Source organism: Myotis daubentonii, chromosome 17 (genome assembly GCF_963259705.1).
Source record: "Myotis daubentonii chromosome 17, mMyoDau2.1, whole genome shotgun sequence".
NCBI lineage: Eukaryota > Metazoa > Chordata > Mammalia > Chiroptera > Vespertilionidae > Myotis > Myotis daubentonii.
The window spans coordinates 40,256,377-40,275,010 of record NC_081856.1 but is presented as its reverse complement, the minus strand read 5'-3'; the positions used below and the strand labels follow the sequence as shown (position 1 = coordinate 40,275,010).

The following is an 18,634-nucleotide window of genomic DNA, read 5'->3' as shown; positions in this document are numbered from 1 at the left end:
CTTTAATCTCTCAATAGCTTCATCTGTGTTATCCCTCCTCTCTTCTGAGTCTGTTTAGAAGTATGTCCTAATTGTATAAGCCCTTATATGCCCAGTCTGTTGAGATGTCATCAGATGATTCTGATTTGCATGTCAATTGGAGCTATAACAGCCTCAGATTTGATTGGGTCTAGAGTTTAATGACATAAGAATTTAGAAGGAAAATAGTGAATTCATTCAGTGAGGCCACGTGATCTCAGATCTTTTTCTTCTACCTAACCATTCGGAGGAAAAAAACAAGAATGCAGTTCCTGGCAACAAAGACTTCCTGTCCTAAGAGGGCAGGGATTGTAACAAGCAAAACAAGAAAAAAAAGTTTGTAGGGTATTTCTGATATTGGAGGGCATTCCTAGAATGTTCAAATATTGCTATTTTAAGCATCTTAGACAATGTGAGATCTCAATGTTTTATAAACCTACAGGAAAGCATTTATTTTCTGATAAGTGAGTTTAGCCTATTTAATGAATAACAAAATGTAAGTACACCAAACAAGTCATTTTTTGAAATAGCAATACTGTTTTTATTTATCATTATATATTTTCTCCTTTTATTAAATGTTTTAATGAATGATTCTATCGTGTCAGGTGTGCCTATTGCTGAGACTCATGTAGAGAATATATATGTTAAAAATAAAATGTAACATGTTTAAATATGTGATATATTTTCTAATTCACATGAAGATAATCTGCTTTAGCCATTGAAGTTCTATTTAGTTCATTATCAATGCAATTTTTGCCAAGCATGATAAACATTTTAACATTTTGTTAGGGGTTTGTTTTGCAATAAAACATATATATGGAGCTCCTGATTCATAATAACTTTTACTGTTCTGTCTTAGCCTATTTCTTAGAAAACATGACACAATTCACAATTTAGATGTATTTGTCAGTTTGTGAATGATTTATTTCAAATTTTCTTCTCAAAGCAATAGAGAAATAGCTAAACTAATAGTTACAAAGGGATGTTTGAGATGTCTTAAATTATGTTCTCTCTCCATGAGTGTGGAAATTAAATAATTGGGTATACTTAATTTATTAGACAGTCCTATTAGAAAAAGACACGTGAATGATTTTGGAAGAACATGTTGTTCATGTTTTAAAATTTACCTAAATTCAAGTGCCTTGGTCTAAAAGCATCTAAAATAGACTTAACTTAGCTATTTTGACTAACTTTTTCTCCAGTACATTTTGTCAATCAATATCACATCACTTACATACATCATTTGATATTTAATATTATTTTAAGCTTTAAACTGTTTGAGAGCTTTATCTTACACATTTCAAGAATAACATACCTACATCATGAAATTCGTGTAAAAATATGTTTGTGAACTCATGTGACTTTCCTTCTCTCTCTATTTCTTATTCTCAAATTCCATTCAAAATCCTTCCATTGATTTTTCAGGTTGGTGAGAGATTATTATTTTTTCCTTAGTAATTACCAATTTTGATTATTGCTGTTTGCTTTGTAGGATCAAAGAGAATAAGTGACAGTGAAATCTCTGACTATGACTGTGACGATGGAATTGGTGTGGTGTCAGGTAAGAATTTCAGAAATATTTCATAAGAAGAAGGAAGAGTAAATTCATCATTATTTACCAATAGATAGATAGATAGACTGATAAAATGAGAAAGAAATAACTTGCCTCCTCATCTCACCAAAAAGAACCTTATGGTAATTTAAACTCCTGATTAGTTCTTATTGCTGGAACACCTGCACCAATTGTTAGATTGAATATTCATGTGGAAATATTTTAGAGAAGTGAGTTCTTACTAATTTCCTGTTTTAAACCACTAAATAATAAGGATTTCTCTGTAATTTTGAGGAATTATTGTATAATTAAAACTTCTTTACGTACTGCGCCAACACTGTGAAAGAGAAGAAAACCTTTTTGAGATCACCAACATACCCAAATATGTCAAATACTAGAATAAGTATTTTGAATTTTTTTTTCATTGTTGTTGTGTTGGTTAAGTATCAGCTGCAGCTACTTTTGAACTTATGGCATTATCGTTTAAAATATTTGCTAATTCATTATTATAAGTTATCGGATGATTTAAAATTTAGGTAAGTAGCCATTTAAAAAAATAAATTCTGGGAAAAAACATATCACACTGTACTCATTAATATTATAAAACTGTTTCTCTTCTTCTTGAAGGTAAATTAACCTAACAAATTTCAAGGGTACGACTAATTTTACCTTGAACAAAATGAGTTCTATTGCATGTAAAACATGCTATAGTTGCATCAATTATTGATAAGAATTTTTGTTTGGCAATTTTTGTTAGAGTTGCATCAGTTACCACGCTATCAGATTACCTATTACTTTTTAAAAATTCCATGGCTATCTTTTAGTTTTTATTTTTGAACTAAGGGTGAACAATATATTATTTTACTAAAACTGCCAAAAATAATTTACATGTTTTATGGTTTGTGAATTAAACCTTAATAAAATGGCTTTGAAAAATATTTCTCATAGTCTCTTGCTTGGGAATAATAACAATTTTCTCCCCAATTGTATTCTATTCCTTTAATAATTGATTTTTCCAGTTTTCTTTATCCTACAAAATTTCCCTCAGGTTTTGAGCTTCTTCATCTTGATGCCATTTTTGGTATATCTCAATTCTTTCATTTTCTATTTTCAGAATGGCAAAAGTATGATCATTTTATTATTTTTCCATTCTGTTAAAGGAAGTATATTTTTGAAAAAGAAATTTATAGGAATCTTTCATTACTTGGGTTAATACTGTCTATATTTTTTCTTCTTTTCCATTACTGAATAGTGTTTAGAAAACCTGAATAATTCAAAGTATTTGCCCTGGGTTCCTTATTTTTCAACATCAGAAAAATCATCCTTGTTTCTACATTTTTCTTTCTGCCTATGTAAAGAGTATAATAGTGAATCATTTAATAATCCGTTGAGGAATGTATTTGAATATTTGTCATTCTTTTTTAAGTGTTTACAAAGTAGTATTATGTCTCAGTATTATACTATACCTTTACAATATTCAAAGGCTTCAGCTTCACCAACATTTTGTGTTTTTCAGTAAAGTAGAAAGTACAAAAGGACTTAGTGTGTAGGTAACTGTCATCTTCATCTTTCCACCTTTAGATTATCGACACAATGGTCGAGATCTTCAAAGCTCAACATTATCAGTGCCAGAACAAGTAATGTCATCCAACCACTGTTCACCATCAGGGTCTCCTCACCGAGTAGATGTTATAGGAAGGACTAGATCATGGTCACCCAGTGTCCCTCCTCCACAAAGGTAAGCGAGCATGCACATTTTATTTGTAGGATGGTATTACAAGCCTTCTTATGGTAAAATACCATGAATAACCTCTAAAGATAATAAATTCTTGTGGAAAAAGTTACTTCAGGAAAAACAAAGATGCTATTGGATAACCTACATAATGAGAGTAAAATAAAATATAGTCTACTTCATGACTTTGGAAGACCCAGATCTTGTTTAATTGGAAGTGTTCAAAATTATAAATAGGATCCAGCTTGAAATCACTTATCAATATTGAGCAGATGTAGTTATGACCAAGTTACTATACTCATAAATGGTAGAGATATTGATAACTTAAGGAACAGGAAAAAATAAACATGTGATGGTACTTTAAAATTAGGAGCCATCATGCAGAGTTAAAGAGAAGGATGGCTTAGTAAATCTGTAGCTCCAGGTTTTACGCCTCGTGGAAAACTCTGATCAATCCAGGTAAGTACTGAAAGGCTTAATAGAGTTAGAGCCATGGAAATAATATGCTTGCCGTTAATAAATATGTTCATAATTCACAACTTATATACTTGAATATTGAAGAAATTTGAAATCTTTTGAATTTTAAAATTTGAACATTATAGCTCCTCTTATAAATGAGTAATTGAATTAATTTTAGACTTGGAATTTTTAATCATAATCTTAATTTGATGCATGGTATGAACCATCTAAGAGAACTTGAGGTTTGTATTTATAAATTTAACTTATTTAATTTATAAGGATATTAAGTACTTAAAATGTTTACTTAAGTTTAGACATTGAAGAAATTAAAAAGGAAGTGTAATATATTAATTTCATAAACATAGTTTAAAATGTTTGAAGATGTTGAGTTAACTAAGTTTGTCAGTGAAACTAAAATTAGTGAGTTTTCTGAAAAGTAAATTTTTAAATGTGGTCAACTTCTCAATAGAGTGATATGATTAGGAGCTTATATAAAAGGCTTATTCTATCATGAAAAGGAAATAGATGATCCAGACCAAGAATAGTAGCTTAAAACATCATCATGATCAATTAGAAATATTTCAGTTTAGGTTTTTTAAAACAATCATTACCCCTAAAATAGGATCTGGCAATATATTATCTATAAGCAACATGCTGAACTCATTTTCTCCACACTGATCAATTTTTCTGGCAGTATTTTTGTATCATTGAATATCACTACTAGAGATCTCAGAGTCATATATTAATAGCTTTGATAATCCTATCGTTATCCTTATCGATAGTATTTTGATTTTATGTCATAACTCTGTTCTAGAACTAATCTCCTAACTTCACTGTCAACCTCCAGTGGACATTTTACCATTAGCCAGAGGTACAACTAATTAGTTAAAACAAAACAAATACCTTAGACTTGACATGATAGTAATGTTTGTCTTTTTCTACTGTATTTATTAATAAACCTCATTTGTCAGTATAGTACATGATTATGATTTTAACATATTTAATGGATCTTGCTATTTCAGTCGGAATGTGGACCAGGGACTTCGAGGGACACGCTCTACTACTGGCCATTATAATACCATTAGCCGAATGGATAGACATCGTGTCATGGATGACCATTATTCTCCAGACAGAGACAGGTGAATATGATTAAATACTCTTCTAACTTATTATAATCGCTGCCTTCAGGAAAAAGGGGTTACTATTTAATGTTTTCATTCTGAAATTTCTTAAACCCTGTGTTTCCTTCACAATGCCTACATTCATTCTTATGACCCCCACATCATTAAAAAAAAAAAAAACTAAAACAAAACAAAACACAATAGTTTCTTTAGTAAGAAAAATAAATCATCTTGCTCTTGCAATTCTGGGCCTTCGTTAAATCAAATTAGTAAGTTAGTAAATTTGCACATGAGGTTATAATGATAGTCATAATGAAAATGAGGTGTTATATTATTTTTACCTTTTAATTATTATCTATAAAAATACTTCCATGAGACAATAGATTTTAGTCTGTTACATTCATAGGGAAATCAATGTGACTTTTATATATTTGTATATATTATATACATATATATATATAAAAGTATATATATTCTTAGTATATATACTTTTATATACTTTTATATACTTTTATATATGAGATAAGTCTGGTTTGTTTAGGAAACACAAAAACTGATTCATGAAGAGGTTCTTCCTCATGGCTTTAGCAAACTTTTAAGCATTGTAAAGAATCATGCTGTTGATTGCTGTATTTGGAAGAATTCTCTGAATTTGCTCTATTAAATGTTACATACTTGGAATCAATTAATACATACATTAATTACTACTCATTTTTTAATTAGGCAAATTGATTAACTCTAATTCATGGTTTGTTGTTTATAAAATAAAAAATGCTATGATATTTCCCCCAAACTATCAAATGGGTTTGAAACAAGAAAAGAAAACGTAATTTACCATTCAATGAATGTTGTGATAAAATAACAAGGGAACTCAGAAGTCTTTTTGTATGCATCCTAAACTAATTTTAGTAGAAATACTTGGGGGATTTAAATCAACTAATATGAGCTGTATCTGTCAATATCCATAAATTTGTTATGTCTACATACAGGGTTATATATTCAATTCATGCTTGTAATTTCATTGTTTTTTAGCACATGTTTTCTTTAATAGAGTAAAGCAAGTATTGGCTTTTGAGTATGAGACCTAAGAAGAAATTAAGAAGTTATTAAATTAGAGTCTTTATCAGTGTTGAATGAAAGTTAGTGTAGTATATTACTTTTATTTGTTTGACTTTTTCATAGTTTTTTAAGTCTTTAGGTGTAACTATAGGTATGCTACCTATAAAAAGTTATGGTTATAAGTACAATAAGAGTGAATGAAAGATAAACTATGTTGGCATGATTAGGAGTTGGAAGGAGTCCTATAAGGGTGTGTGAATGATTACTTTTGTCATGTAATAAAATTTTAATGTGTTTGATTATTTCTGGAAACTATATAGTGATTCAAACTCATTGTTTATTGAAAATGTAAGGAAATGAGGGGACAAAAAAGTCTGAAATGACTTGAAATCCTTCAAATTTATGTTAAGTTCTTCTTATAATTAAAAATGGACTTGATATTTTCTCTGAAGACAATATGGTCTAAATCTTGCAAAGAAGGATGGAATAAAATTAGCCTCTAGAATTATACTCACACACAAAAGGTGTCACTATCATGCAAACATATAATATTTTAGTAATATTTTAAGGCAAATGGCCCTAATGTTAATGGCAAAAAAATTGACTTAGCCTTGGTTATTACCTGACATAGTCATAATTGAAATGTTATTTTTCTTGTTTACTTTATAACTTTAATAGTCTTCTAGTTTAGCAAAAATTTTCAACTAATTCAAAGGTTTGAAGAAATTGATCTATGTGGTTTTATTACTCTCTTGGAGTGCCATATATTATTACTAGATCATAATTACTGTTAATTATGAGCTGTTTTAAATCCTTTTTTAAATAAGTAAAATAGAATGTCATTCAAGTAGGACTATAAAACCATTTGTAATATATTATTTTTGAGTTATCTGTGCAACCATTATTTATTAACACAAGGAATCAAAACTACAGTATTATCCATGTACTCTATCATAATATTAAAAAATGGGTTCTAGTAGAATGAATGTAAAAACATTGTAATTTTTGTGTATTATTTAATTGGTAAGAGTACTCTAGAACTCTTACAGTGAATATTCATCAACAGCATTTTATCGGGGCAATCACATGGTTGATTAAAAAGTCTAAAAGAAAATTTCCTTTGAAATAATAAGTAAATTTAGGTATTTTGCATGGTGTGTTAACCTTTCTTGTCAGTAAGGGTTGATGCAGTGGACTAGGACAGCGTTTTATTGAATACTTTGTCATGGTATTTGAAACCAAAAGGTATTGGATTTGAATTTAGGCTTTTTACACTTGCTAACCATGTATCTTTGGGGAAATTAACCTCTTTGGAATTCTATTTCCTCATCTATATAATCATAATAGTAGTACCAATTGTACAGGGGTGTTGTGCCTACTGAATGACACTGTGCCTCCAGTTGCATAGTATATACTCAGAAAATGTGCCTTACCTCTTAGCATGTTTAAAGGATCTTTTGTCTTTCAAATAATTTACATTTTATGGGCTTTTTGATTAAGCAGAAAAAAAGAAATCAGTAAATTCATATGTTTTTTAAAAAGCTATGTAGAGAATGTAGGACATGAGGTGGACCTTGAAAAATGAGCACGTTTATCCTGGTGAGAACAAGAACAGAGATACAGGGGCAGAACACACATGTGCGTTCGAAAGAGCCAGTACGAAGGATGAAGGACTTGGGGGCGTGTTGGAAGGTTAGGCAGGAAGATAATGGCTTTTACATCTGTCTATTGGGGGAGAAATGATGCTATTTGATATTCATTTATAGCATCTGGTTAAACTTAAGTGGTATAAGAAGGAGATATATAGGTAACATAAAAAAATCATATATCAAAATTTGATTTGATCTTTAGTGCCCTGCACCTCTTACTCTTTTGTCCTTAGTCAAAATTATATTTTGTTTTGAAAAGAAAGTAAGTTCTTTACGAATAATTTAGAGACTTGAGTGCAGGGGTATTAGCTGAAATGATGAATTGCAAAGGGCACCTTTCATCTGCCTCTCTATCCCCTATTACTTTTTGTATCATTGCTTCTATGGTAAATTGTGTTAACTGCTACAACTAGGAACATAATTTTCCTGGGAAAAACTATGTAGCTTTAGTGTTAGAAATTAGTTTAAGAGCTTATGTGTTTACATGACTTAATTTACTATTAGAATAAGTATGGAGTACTAGATAATATTTCTGTAACACGTCAGTGATATCCTGTAGTAAGAATTTTGTTTATCCTAGAGGCCAGAATATTTTGGGTACATGGAGTTAAACAAACAAACAAAAAACTTTGATGGCCAAAATCTCTGAAAGAAAAGGGTTACTGAGCCAAATGCTATCCAGAAACGGACTAGGTCCTGCAGTGTGAAGTCCAAGCTAGCAGCAGCATGTCGAGGTAGAAAAAACAAACACATTCGCCGTCCTGGAATTAACAGATGGTTTTATGTTTTGAAGAAGAAGGATGAAAGTTGTCTTGAGAGAACTTACATTGGCTACAGATAAAGGGGTGGGAGGAAGTGGAGTGGGCAGTTCTAGGATAGGCGCACAGCCAGTAAGGAAGTGATATTTACTGCTTTTGATTGGTTGTGGGAAACTGTCCTGAAAGTTCAGGCATAAGCAGGATGCTGTGACTTCTGGTGGTGGCCACAGATGTTGATTCAAAGCTCCAGCACACGGTCAGGAACAGAAGGAGTCTCTTAGTAGGCCCACAGCTGTTAATGGGCTAAATACTCTTCTCTCTCTCTCTCTTACTCCCAACCACTGTAATTTAATGTAGGACCTCAGAATTTTTTTGTCAATACATTTAGCATTAGAAGAAAGAACTATAATTAACAGATATGTTCATTCATAAACTTCAATGAATTCAATTAATACGTTTATATTTTAAGAAGAAAAATACCCTCCTATATGGGTCTCTGAGATTCCTGACACTCTTGAGCCATTTCTCAGTTTTTTATTAGGCAATGAGCTGGCAGAAAGTGTCAAACCCATACCTACTTAGAGCCTTTGGGGCCCTTTTAGTTATCAACTATGAGGTGAAACACATCTCTGAGAGTTTGATAATACAGAGAAAGTAAATGAAAAGAGAATTCATTTTACAAAAACAATGCAACATTTTATTTATTACATTTAAGGAGCACATTTTAACATAGTTAAATCGTACTGAGTATATTTTAGGAACTATGGAGTAGCAAAACATTAACAATATTATAGACAAGCAGAGAGTTTTGTATTAAATTGAGATTGTTGGAAACTTAGCTTTACAAAAACCAAGGCTATTCATTACTTAAGAGTGTTATATCTTATATTCTCACTTTGCAATCCTTTTTGTGTGTCTGGTGTAGCACCAGATGTCCGAATAGGCAAATGGCTTGGTCAAGACTCACAATTAGCATGTGTTTTTCTGAAGAGTCTGCAGGACATCCAAGCAGCCACGTGAAGAGCCCAGGAGGCCGCTGGAAATACATTGTGAAACCCAAAGAAAAATTAAGGCTAAAGCTAGAGTTTGCACCATAAGAACAAGTAATATTATATAGAGCAGTGGTTCTCAACCTTCCTAATGCCGAGACCCTTTAATACAGTTCCTCATGTTGTGGTGCCCCCCAACCATAAAATTATTTTCGTTGCTACTTCATAACTGTAATTTTGCTACTGTTATGAATCGTCATGTAAATATCTGATATGCAGGATGTATTTTCATTGTTTCAAATTGAACATAATTAAAGCATAGTGATTAATCACAAAAACAATATGTAATTATATATGTGTTTTCTTAGGCGACCCTGTGAAAGGGTCGTTCAACCCTCAAAGGGGTCGCAATCCACAGGTTGAGAACTGCTGATATAGAGAATTTTTTGGAATATAAGGAAGGTCAAGGATTAAATCTTGGGAAACCACTGCACCTAAGAATACAGAAAAAGGGAATCTAGTAGATGAAATGAATAAAGAAGCAAGAGACCAAGCCATATGTACAAATGCTAAGATCCTGAATTTTAGATTAAGGAAGCCCTGAGCTTGAAACCCAGTCCTGCTACTTACTATATGGCTGTGGGCAAGCACTCATAGCTGTGTCTCTGTCGGTGGGAATGCTAGAACCCACCTCCAAGAGTTTTTATGAGAAGTAAATGGGATAAAGTAGACAAAGTGTAATGGAGTACTTGGCACATAGTTAAGTGTTAAATAGATATGATTTTTATAGCCAGAAAAATAGTGTTGAGAAACCAAGAGAGGAGTATCAAGAAATAGAGGTTGAAAATCAATGTCTGTCGAATACCATAGATACATGCAGTATGATGAAGATTAAGAAAAGATTAAAGGATTTTTCTAGAATTTCAAAGATAACATTCACAGGATAACTTCAATAGAATTGTGGAGGCAAAAGTCAAGGAAAGTCACAGAGATGCAATGGTTTGTAAGGGAGGCAAGTTCAGTTAAGCTTTTATTTTTAGGATTAAGTGCACTTGAGGAATGTAATCTATATATATAAAAGCCTAAGCAACTGGTCGACTGGCCACGATGAAGCGCACTGACTACCAGGGGGCAGATGCTCAACGCAGGAGCTGCCCCCTGGTGGTCAGTGCACTTCCACAGCGGGAGCGCCCACGCAGTGAGAAGCCAAGCCACGCAGAGAGCGCAGCTACGGTGACGGGAGCCGCTCCTGCCTCCATGGCCGGCAGCGCTACTGAGGGGTTGTGGCAGGCACAGCAGGCCCAGGATGAGCAGCAGTGGAGCTGCGCCCAGCCCCAGCTGGGGCTTCTCCCCAGCCACCTGCCACTTCAGCACTGCTACCTACATCCCTCAGGGTCCTGGATTGCGAATGGGCACAGGCCAGGCTGAGGGACCCCACCCGTGCACGAATCTGTGCACCGAGCCTCTAGACAATAATGAATGAAGCAAGGCCATGTGGGAAGTAGAATTACAAGTAGAGGAATTTCTTCCTTTGGTGAAGAAGAAAAGGACAAGTGAAAATATAAATATATGTTTGCTCTATATTTAGAGGTAGAAGAATGGAGGTTGAGAGAGTTCAAGGTTGGTTTCTATTTTTTACTGAAAGGCAGTGATCATCTGCCAAAATTAAGTGTTTTAAGAAAATAGCAATAAAGGTTTTAAGAAAATAGGAAAATTTTCAATTAGTGCAAAGAAGAGAATCACAGAGGGCTGAAAGATCCGTGTGCGTTTTGATGACTATGGTGGACATGAGGCATGGAATGCAGCAGAGCCAATAGCATGCAATAAGTATAATAAAAATAACGAATGGAAAAATGGATAATATCCTATAAATTTAATAAATACAATTAATCAGAAATGATTTGAATCAGTTTGTTCTTTACTAAATTGAATTTATAAAGAAAGCCTTTTAAGTTATTAATGGTTGAAGAAGAAATAATTGCCTTATAAAATCTCCTAAGTATGCACAAGTATTAAAATTTGCCTCTTTTATTATTTTCTTCTGAGCTTTCTGGTTATTTTATTATTTTTCTCTCCTCACCTTTCCTCCCCCAAAATTGGAAAGCATCTGTATTGTGTAACATTTTACAGATTGTGCTGAAGATGTTTGAGTAGTAACTGACAAGAATTTATTTTGGAATATGATTTATTTAGATCTCAATTTGTTATCTTTTGTTGTGTTTTATTTTAGAATATTTAGAATATTTTAACCTTTTATCGCTGACATACCACATGGACATTGGGTGGAAAGAGCAAGCTTTCCAGTAACAATTTCCATTTGCTTTGCTTACTATCTGCTTACCTTTTTTTAATCTCACTTTTTAAATTAAACTTTACCTTTTCATTTCTTCCCTGAGTCTCATTTATGTTCTTGTTTCTGCCGCGCTTGCAGTCACTTTCTTACTCTACCTCGCTCCAGACACAGTCAGACCATTGAACGTCATCACAGGGATGGCAGGTATACTTTTCCTTACAATTGAGTCTGTTCCTAGAATTGCATGTGCCTGTCTATTAATATGATATAATTCATTTCTGCTTCTAATTCATTTATATATACGTATGGTTATAATGAAATATGGGTACATCATCCTTATAAAATAATAGAAAATAGAGCAATATAAACTCTTTGTAGTAACATGTCAAAAATGCTGCTTCCTTTTAATGAGTTAGAATCCTATCTTTGATGATTCTAAAATTTTAGTTTTCCAAGAACTACAATTAACTCTTGATTTCCTAGAAGGATCGAATACAGTTTAATTACATGTGGCTGCTCACCTTCCTCAACGGAGTTCATAATTAGGTATTTAGACAGCACTGGTTGATTTGTACATATCTCAACAACCCGCTTCCCTCCTTCAACAGTGGAGGAGTCAGTCCTGAAGTGCTGAGGATGAACTGATTGGTTTGTGGTTACCTTGTCAAAGGTGGCTGTAATCTGCTCCCTTGGTCATCTTGTAGATTATTTTAGATCTATGGAGAATACTGGGTCAGTGGGGAAATCTTTGTTCATTTCTCATCTACCACCATTCTCCTTATATTGGAGGGAAATATCAATTACATGGCATTTAACAGAAGGGAGGATTACGTAGGAAAAGAAGGGAAAGAAGGCCTATATGTAGCTTTAGGGATTTGAGCCAGTTCAAGGACAACATTTTGAGGTCCTATAGGCAGAGAAGAGAGTGGCAATGATAATATGGTGGGCTCAGCTAGTTTAGATAAGGAATTAGATGCTGTGTTCTATCATTTCAAAGTGATTTGAGTTATGTGTGATCACTTTTATCCTATTAATTTAGTTAATTAAGAGTTAATAAAATAGTTAATAATTTAGATAATTAAGAGTTAATAAAAATTATTGAAAAATAATGAGTAAATTTCTAAGGATTGAAGTGATGTAGATAAAAATGTGGAAGGAAACATAAAAGATACCATTCAATATATTCCTAATAGTTCAACTTTTGTGATGTCTTTCAGTAAATGTAATTAAAATTGAATGCCTTTCAGTTTATTATATTATAGGGATTATTACTATATTTAATTTCCTTAGCATTTTCTCAGTCCCTTTTATTTTGCTTAACACTAAATAATTCTTAATTTGTTGTTATATTTTTTATTTTTAATATTGCTGTATGTAACATTTAGACTATTTTTGGTTGCAATGGTTATACATTTATCTTAAAAATATATGGAACCGTGGTTACATAACTGTCCTCATAATTAACCAAGACCTTTCTTAAGGTAGGTGACATGAATGAGACATTACTGATTATAGGCTCACTCCACTTACTCTGGTATCTTCATTTCACTGTAAGTTAAGACCATGCACCATATTTTTTACATTCTATATTTTCCCAATTTTAATTATCAATACATAGATTGTCTGCCTCATATTACTTATTCGTTCAATAAGTCAACATGGATAGAATCAGTTCTTGATCATTTCTTGGTTGGTTATTAATTTCACAATACATAACAATTCTCAACCTAGCTGGCCCATTTTGAAGGATGCATTTCTGAATTGTTTTTTGTGTGCCATGATTTGGTTTGTGTCAGGAAACACAATATCATTAATATTTGCATTAAAGTAAAACACAGATAGGAAAAGCAGTTTTAAAAAACAAGTTGTCAAATAGCTTACTGTAAGGTTTGCTGTCATTTAAATTATTCCAATTTGTGAGTCTATGCATAAGACAGATTGGGTAGATTTTGTAAGATTGAAGTTCTTTCATTGCTTTTTAAAGTATTTTCTTTTATCATTATCAGTCTGATACATAGAAAAGAATGTGTGCACATTTCAAAACATAATGAAATGAACAACCACAAATCTACTACCCAACCTGAGAACCAGAGTATATGCTTATACACCTTGCATCTTCTGGAGGCTCCTTGCCTGTTGCATTTGTGTGCCTCTTCCACAGAAGTAAGAAAAGCGATACTGAATTTTTCATTTTACATTCCCTTACTTTGCTTTTTTTTAAAAAGGGACTTGGATCATTTGTTTTCACTCTGCTGACTTTCCGAGTTACTCAATTCCTCTGACCTCATCTTAGTGCACTGAGATTCTGGGATTACTGAAGATATGAAAGCTTATCTAATCACCTCCCCATTCTCCTACATATCTATCTATATAAAAGCCTAAGAGATCAGCAGGTAGCTATGACGCTCACTGACCACGAGGGGGCAGATGCTCAACGCAGGAGCTGCTGAGCTGCTGTGACTTGCAGCTGTGGTTCTCAGGTGACTCACCCAGAACCAGAGAGAAGGGAGCCCAATTCCGAGGTCCGTCACCCAAGAACTTCCCTCTCACAATCCGGGACCCCTCAGGGGATGTCAGAGAGCTGGTTTTGGCCCGATCCCTGCAGGTCAGGCCGAGGGATCTCACTGGTGCACGAGTCCGTGCACCAGGCCTCTAGTATTACCATAACAGTCTATGCTTCTTGTTTTAAACTTCTGTACCTTTATATGTAATGCAACTTAGCACAACCACCCATTGCCCTTTCATGTTAGTATCATCTGTTGATCTCTTGGTTATTCTATTTTAATTACTGAATTTTTTAGCACCTGGCTTTAGTCTTCTTCATCACTTTGATGTTAGAATTCATCTGAATGATCTATTCAACACCCACTAACTTCTTTGACTGTTTCAAATACGAAGGAGTGGACTTTACCTCCAATTCTACTTCAGTCAGTCACCACCATGACCATACTCTGAGTCTTATGATCACTTCAAATTTTTCTGCCTTTGAAATATTTTTTTTTATTGCTTAAAGTATTACAAAGAGTATTACATATGTCTCCTTTTTTCCCCCCCGCCCTTGACAAGCCTTTGAAATCTTAATTCAAATACTCCACTCTTGGACCAGAACTCCACATGGTTCTTTTTCATTCTTTTGTTGAGTTACTTCTACCTCATCAGTTCTTTTATGTTAATAGAGGAACTCTTCCCTCTTGACCCTTAAGCTTTCCCTATTAGTCTCCACTTTCTTTACTTGCTTACATGTACAGGTTCTTTGAGGAGTTTTAATTAGGGGATGGCTATAATATGTTCACTGTAGAATTATATTCTAGAGACTCTGGATGGTTGATTTGAAAGTAAAGGTTATAGAAAAGAAAAGTATGTATTGGGGTATTTGCCATGGTCTAGGACAGTGGTCGGCAAACTGTGGCTCGCGAGCCACATGCGGCTCTTTGGCCCCTTGACTATGGCTCTTCCACAAAATACCAACTTCTGCGCATGGGCCACGAAGTTTCAATCGCACTGTACGTGCGCGCCCGCACATGGTATTTTGTGGAAGAGCCACACTCAAGGGGCCAAAGAGCCACATGTGGCTCGCGAGCCGCAGTTTGCCGACCACGGGTCTAGGACCACAGAAACTCTTTGAGGGCCTGAACTAGGTAAGATAGTCAATGGAGATACAGAGAGACAAGAGATTTAGTCAATTAAAATCTATAATACTTGGTAAATAAAAGGATTTGGGTGTTGAGGGGGAGCAGAGAGTCAAGAAACACTCCCAGGCTCATAGCTTGGGTACCTGGGTGCATGTGCTACCTTAACAAAGGTGGAGTTGGAGGCTTTAAAAGAAGAATCAAAGGAATGAAATAAATATCTTGAAAGCTTTAAAGAAGTTTAGGCTACATATAAAAATTTAGAATTAGATTCCCTCCTTCCTCTTCCTCTTCCTCCTCCTCCTCTTCCTCTTCCTCCTCCTCCTCCTCCTCCTCCTCCTCCTCCTCCTCCTCCTCCTCCTCCTCCTCCTCCTCCTCCTCCTCCTCCTCTCCCTCCTTTCCCTCCTTTTCCTCCTTTTTCGCCTCCCTGTCCCTCTCCCTCTCTCTTTCATTTTGCGTCTTGGAGAGGGAGAGAAACTTCAATATGAGAGATAAGTATTGATCAGCCGCCTCCTGCATGCACCCCCACCAGGGATCGAGCCCATAACCTGGATCTGTGTCCTGACTGGGAATCAAACCCATGACCTTTTAGTGTACAGGGTGAAACTCCAACCAACTAAGCCATACCAACAGGGCTAATTCCTTCTTCTTTTTCTTTTGTTTCTCTAATGAAGTACTATTCTGATTCTCATTCTACCCCTTGACTGTTCTTACCTCCTTCTCTACTTCTCATGTCCTCAACTTTGTGACCATATGTTGTCCTATATCCTATCATTGCTATAGCTTTGACCAAAACTTCTAATACCTAGTAGAGTGCCTGGGTATTATAAATAGTATTGAAAGAACTACTTAGTCAACAAATAGTGAAATATTAATACTGTACAATTACTTTGCAAATTACTTTCTCTCTAAAATTGACGTTCAAGTTACTATCATTCCCTCTCAAGAATTCTCCTATTTCTGGTAATAGATCATTTTCTTTTGGAGGCAGGGAATTTCAGGTTTTTTCTTTGGCTTATTCATTTCTACATTTAATTCATAGAGTAATTTGTCAGCATTCATTGACAGTTAACTGTCACACGTCCAAAACGGAAACCATCCCCACATGCCATGATATTTTGAATTTAACTTAAAAAATCAATTTGCTTGCGTCTATAGACACTTATGACGTACAAAGGGTTAAGAGAAAAACACACACACATTTTTGCTACCAAGGAAGTTTATAGGCTTTAGAATTAAGAAAGCTCAATTCAAGTTCTAGCTCAGAAAACATCCAATTGTGTAACTTTGTCCAAGTTTCTGTGGGCCATAGTTGGCTTATTTTTACAACGAAAGAGTAGTTTACATGACTTCTGAGATTCTGTCTGACCCTGACATTTTGTTTCTATAATTCTTTATAACGTGTGTTCGAATACTGTACATTCTTTATTTTGTACATTGTGATTTATAGTTATCATCCATTCCTTTCCCTCTTACTAAATGTCAGCCTTTTCCTACTATAACTCATTCTATATGCTATGGCTGAATTGTTCTTCATAATTAATTACTTAAAATTTACTTTTGTTCAGAAGCTTTTGGTCACTCTAATAGAAAATTAAATGGATTTAATTTTCATTTAATTAAATGAAATGTTTAAACTTATTAACTGGGCATTTTAGATCTCCATAAAATGATTCCAAGCTAATTTTCAAACTAACATATTGCCGCATTCTATTTTCTGCCGTTCCTAGCATTTCCATTTGAAATTTTTTTCTTCCAGTCAGATTTATATTGAAGACAAAAAATTCAACATACAAAGTGATCTAGGTCTGCTGCCTCAGAGCATAACGTTTCTTACTAATATTTTGATAAGCTACTTTTTGACACTGTGGACTTATCTAAAATTAATGAAAAAGTGCCCAACGCATATTAAATGACTGGCCTAAACTGCTCCAACTTTAACAGCTCTTTTAGATAATGAGCGTAGGTAGCATCAAATCCCTATGTGAGGCTGGTGCGGACTGATAGGAGACCTCCAGAGGCCATTTTGTGCCCTGCTACCATGATGTCTTTGCGTTTCTGGATGATAATATTTTCATTATCTCTAGACACACCACAGGCATATCAGTGGGGTCAGAGGTTAGCTTAGCTGCCTGCTGGGCTCTAACAGATATCACCCCAGGTTCCCACTGCAGCCCAGATTGAGTCCTTGTGAATCTCTGCACAGGACACAGAACTCCAATAGTGGATGGATCTTCATCGTGTCCTCCAAGTGCTGCTCTTCAGGTGCCTCCAGCCCACCCACTGCCCACACTGCAAGGACCTCGCAGCACCTTGTCTCCTCCACCACAGGCCTCCTATTTGACTCTCTTATGGTTTCATCTCTGCTGAAATTTCTGCAGCTGTGTGTGTGTGTGTGTGTGTGTGTGTGTTCCATCTTTCCTCTATATCTTTAACATCAATCATGCTTATTTTAAATCCCTATCTGTTATTACAACATGTGTCACCTCTGAGCCTGACTCTGTTGATTGTTTTGCCTCTTGACAGTGTGCCTTATTTTTCTTGATTTCTGGTGATTCTACTAATTTTTTGTTGACTGTTAGGTATCATGTAATCAGTAGTGACTAACGCAGAGAGTATTTATGCCTGAAAATGTGTGTGTGTGTGTGTGTGTGTGTGTGTGTGTGTGTGTGTGTGTGTGTGTGTTATATGACCCTCAGATAGCTACCTTTGTATACTTTGTGTGTGATTTGGTCTGATATTATGAAGTGGCAGCTAAGGGCAGCAGGCAGTGCTGTGTATGAGGAATTTGCACTATACACATTCAACTATCAGTGTAAAGTTAGCAAAGCAAATAGAAGGCTAAAGAATTGTTCAAAGTTGATCAGTGAGCCCTAACTGGTTTTGCTTAGTGGATAGAGCGTCAGCCTGCGGACTCAAGGGTCCCAGATTCGATTCCGGTCAAGGGCATGTACTTTGGTTGCGGGCACATCCCCAGTAGGGAGTGTGCAGGAGGCAGCTGATCGATGTTTCTCTCTCATCGATGTTTCTGACTCTCTATCCCTCTCCCTTCCTCTCTGTAAAAAAAAATCAGTAAAATATATTTTTAAAAAAGTTGATCAGTGAAACTGTTGAACATAACACTCAGATATTCTAATGTGAGGACCATGCCTCAGCACATTTATTCTTATTAAGAAAAACAATGCATAATTCAGTCCTTTGATCTACATCTTTAAAATGTTTGGTATTTTATGGAATTTTTAAGGATCTAGGAAGGGAAAACAGGGCCAAATCCTTGGTAGAATATCTTGAATTTCTTACAATTGACAAACGTTATTTAACTTTTCCAAAAATGGAAACTATTTATTTAGTAAAATAAAAATCTTATACCTAGAA

At 34.6% G+C, this 18,634-nt stretch overlaps 1 protein-coding gene and 1 pseudogene across 50 annotated transcripts in view; one reads left to right on the top strand and one right to left on the bottom strand.

The window, feature by feature from the left end:
* Window positions 1-18,634, top strand: part of RIMS2 (regulating synaptic membrane exocytosis 2) — a 341,566-nt gene that overhangs the window by 175,675 nt on the left and 147,257 nt on the right. For 27 of the 50 annotated variants that reach the window (XM_059671962.1, XM_059671970.1, XM_059671964.1 and 24 more), the window contains 4 exons: window positions 1,511-1,579; window positions 3,152-3,308; window positions 4,784-4,900; window positions 11,769-11,834. In XM_059671962.1, coding sequence (XP_059527945.1) covers window positions 1,511-1,579; window positions 3,152-3,308; window positions 4,784-4,900; window positions 11,769-11,834 — 409 coding nt within the window. The remainder of the gene's footprint in view (window positions 1-1,510; window positions 1,580-3,151; window positions 3,309-4,783; window positions 4,901-11,768; window positions 11,835-18,634) is intronic. The other 23 variants (XM_059671979.1, XM_059671965.1, XM_059671947.1 and 20 more) reach the window with 1 other exon arrangement.
* On the bottom strand, window positions 17,105-17,675 carry LOC132220084 (ragulator complex protein LAMTOR5-like; annotated as a pseudogene).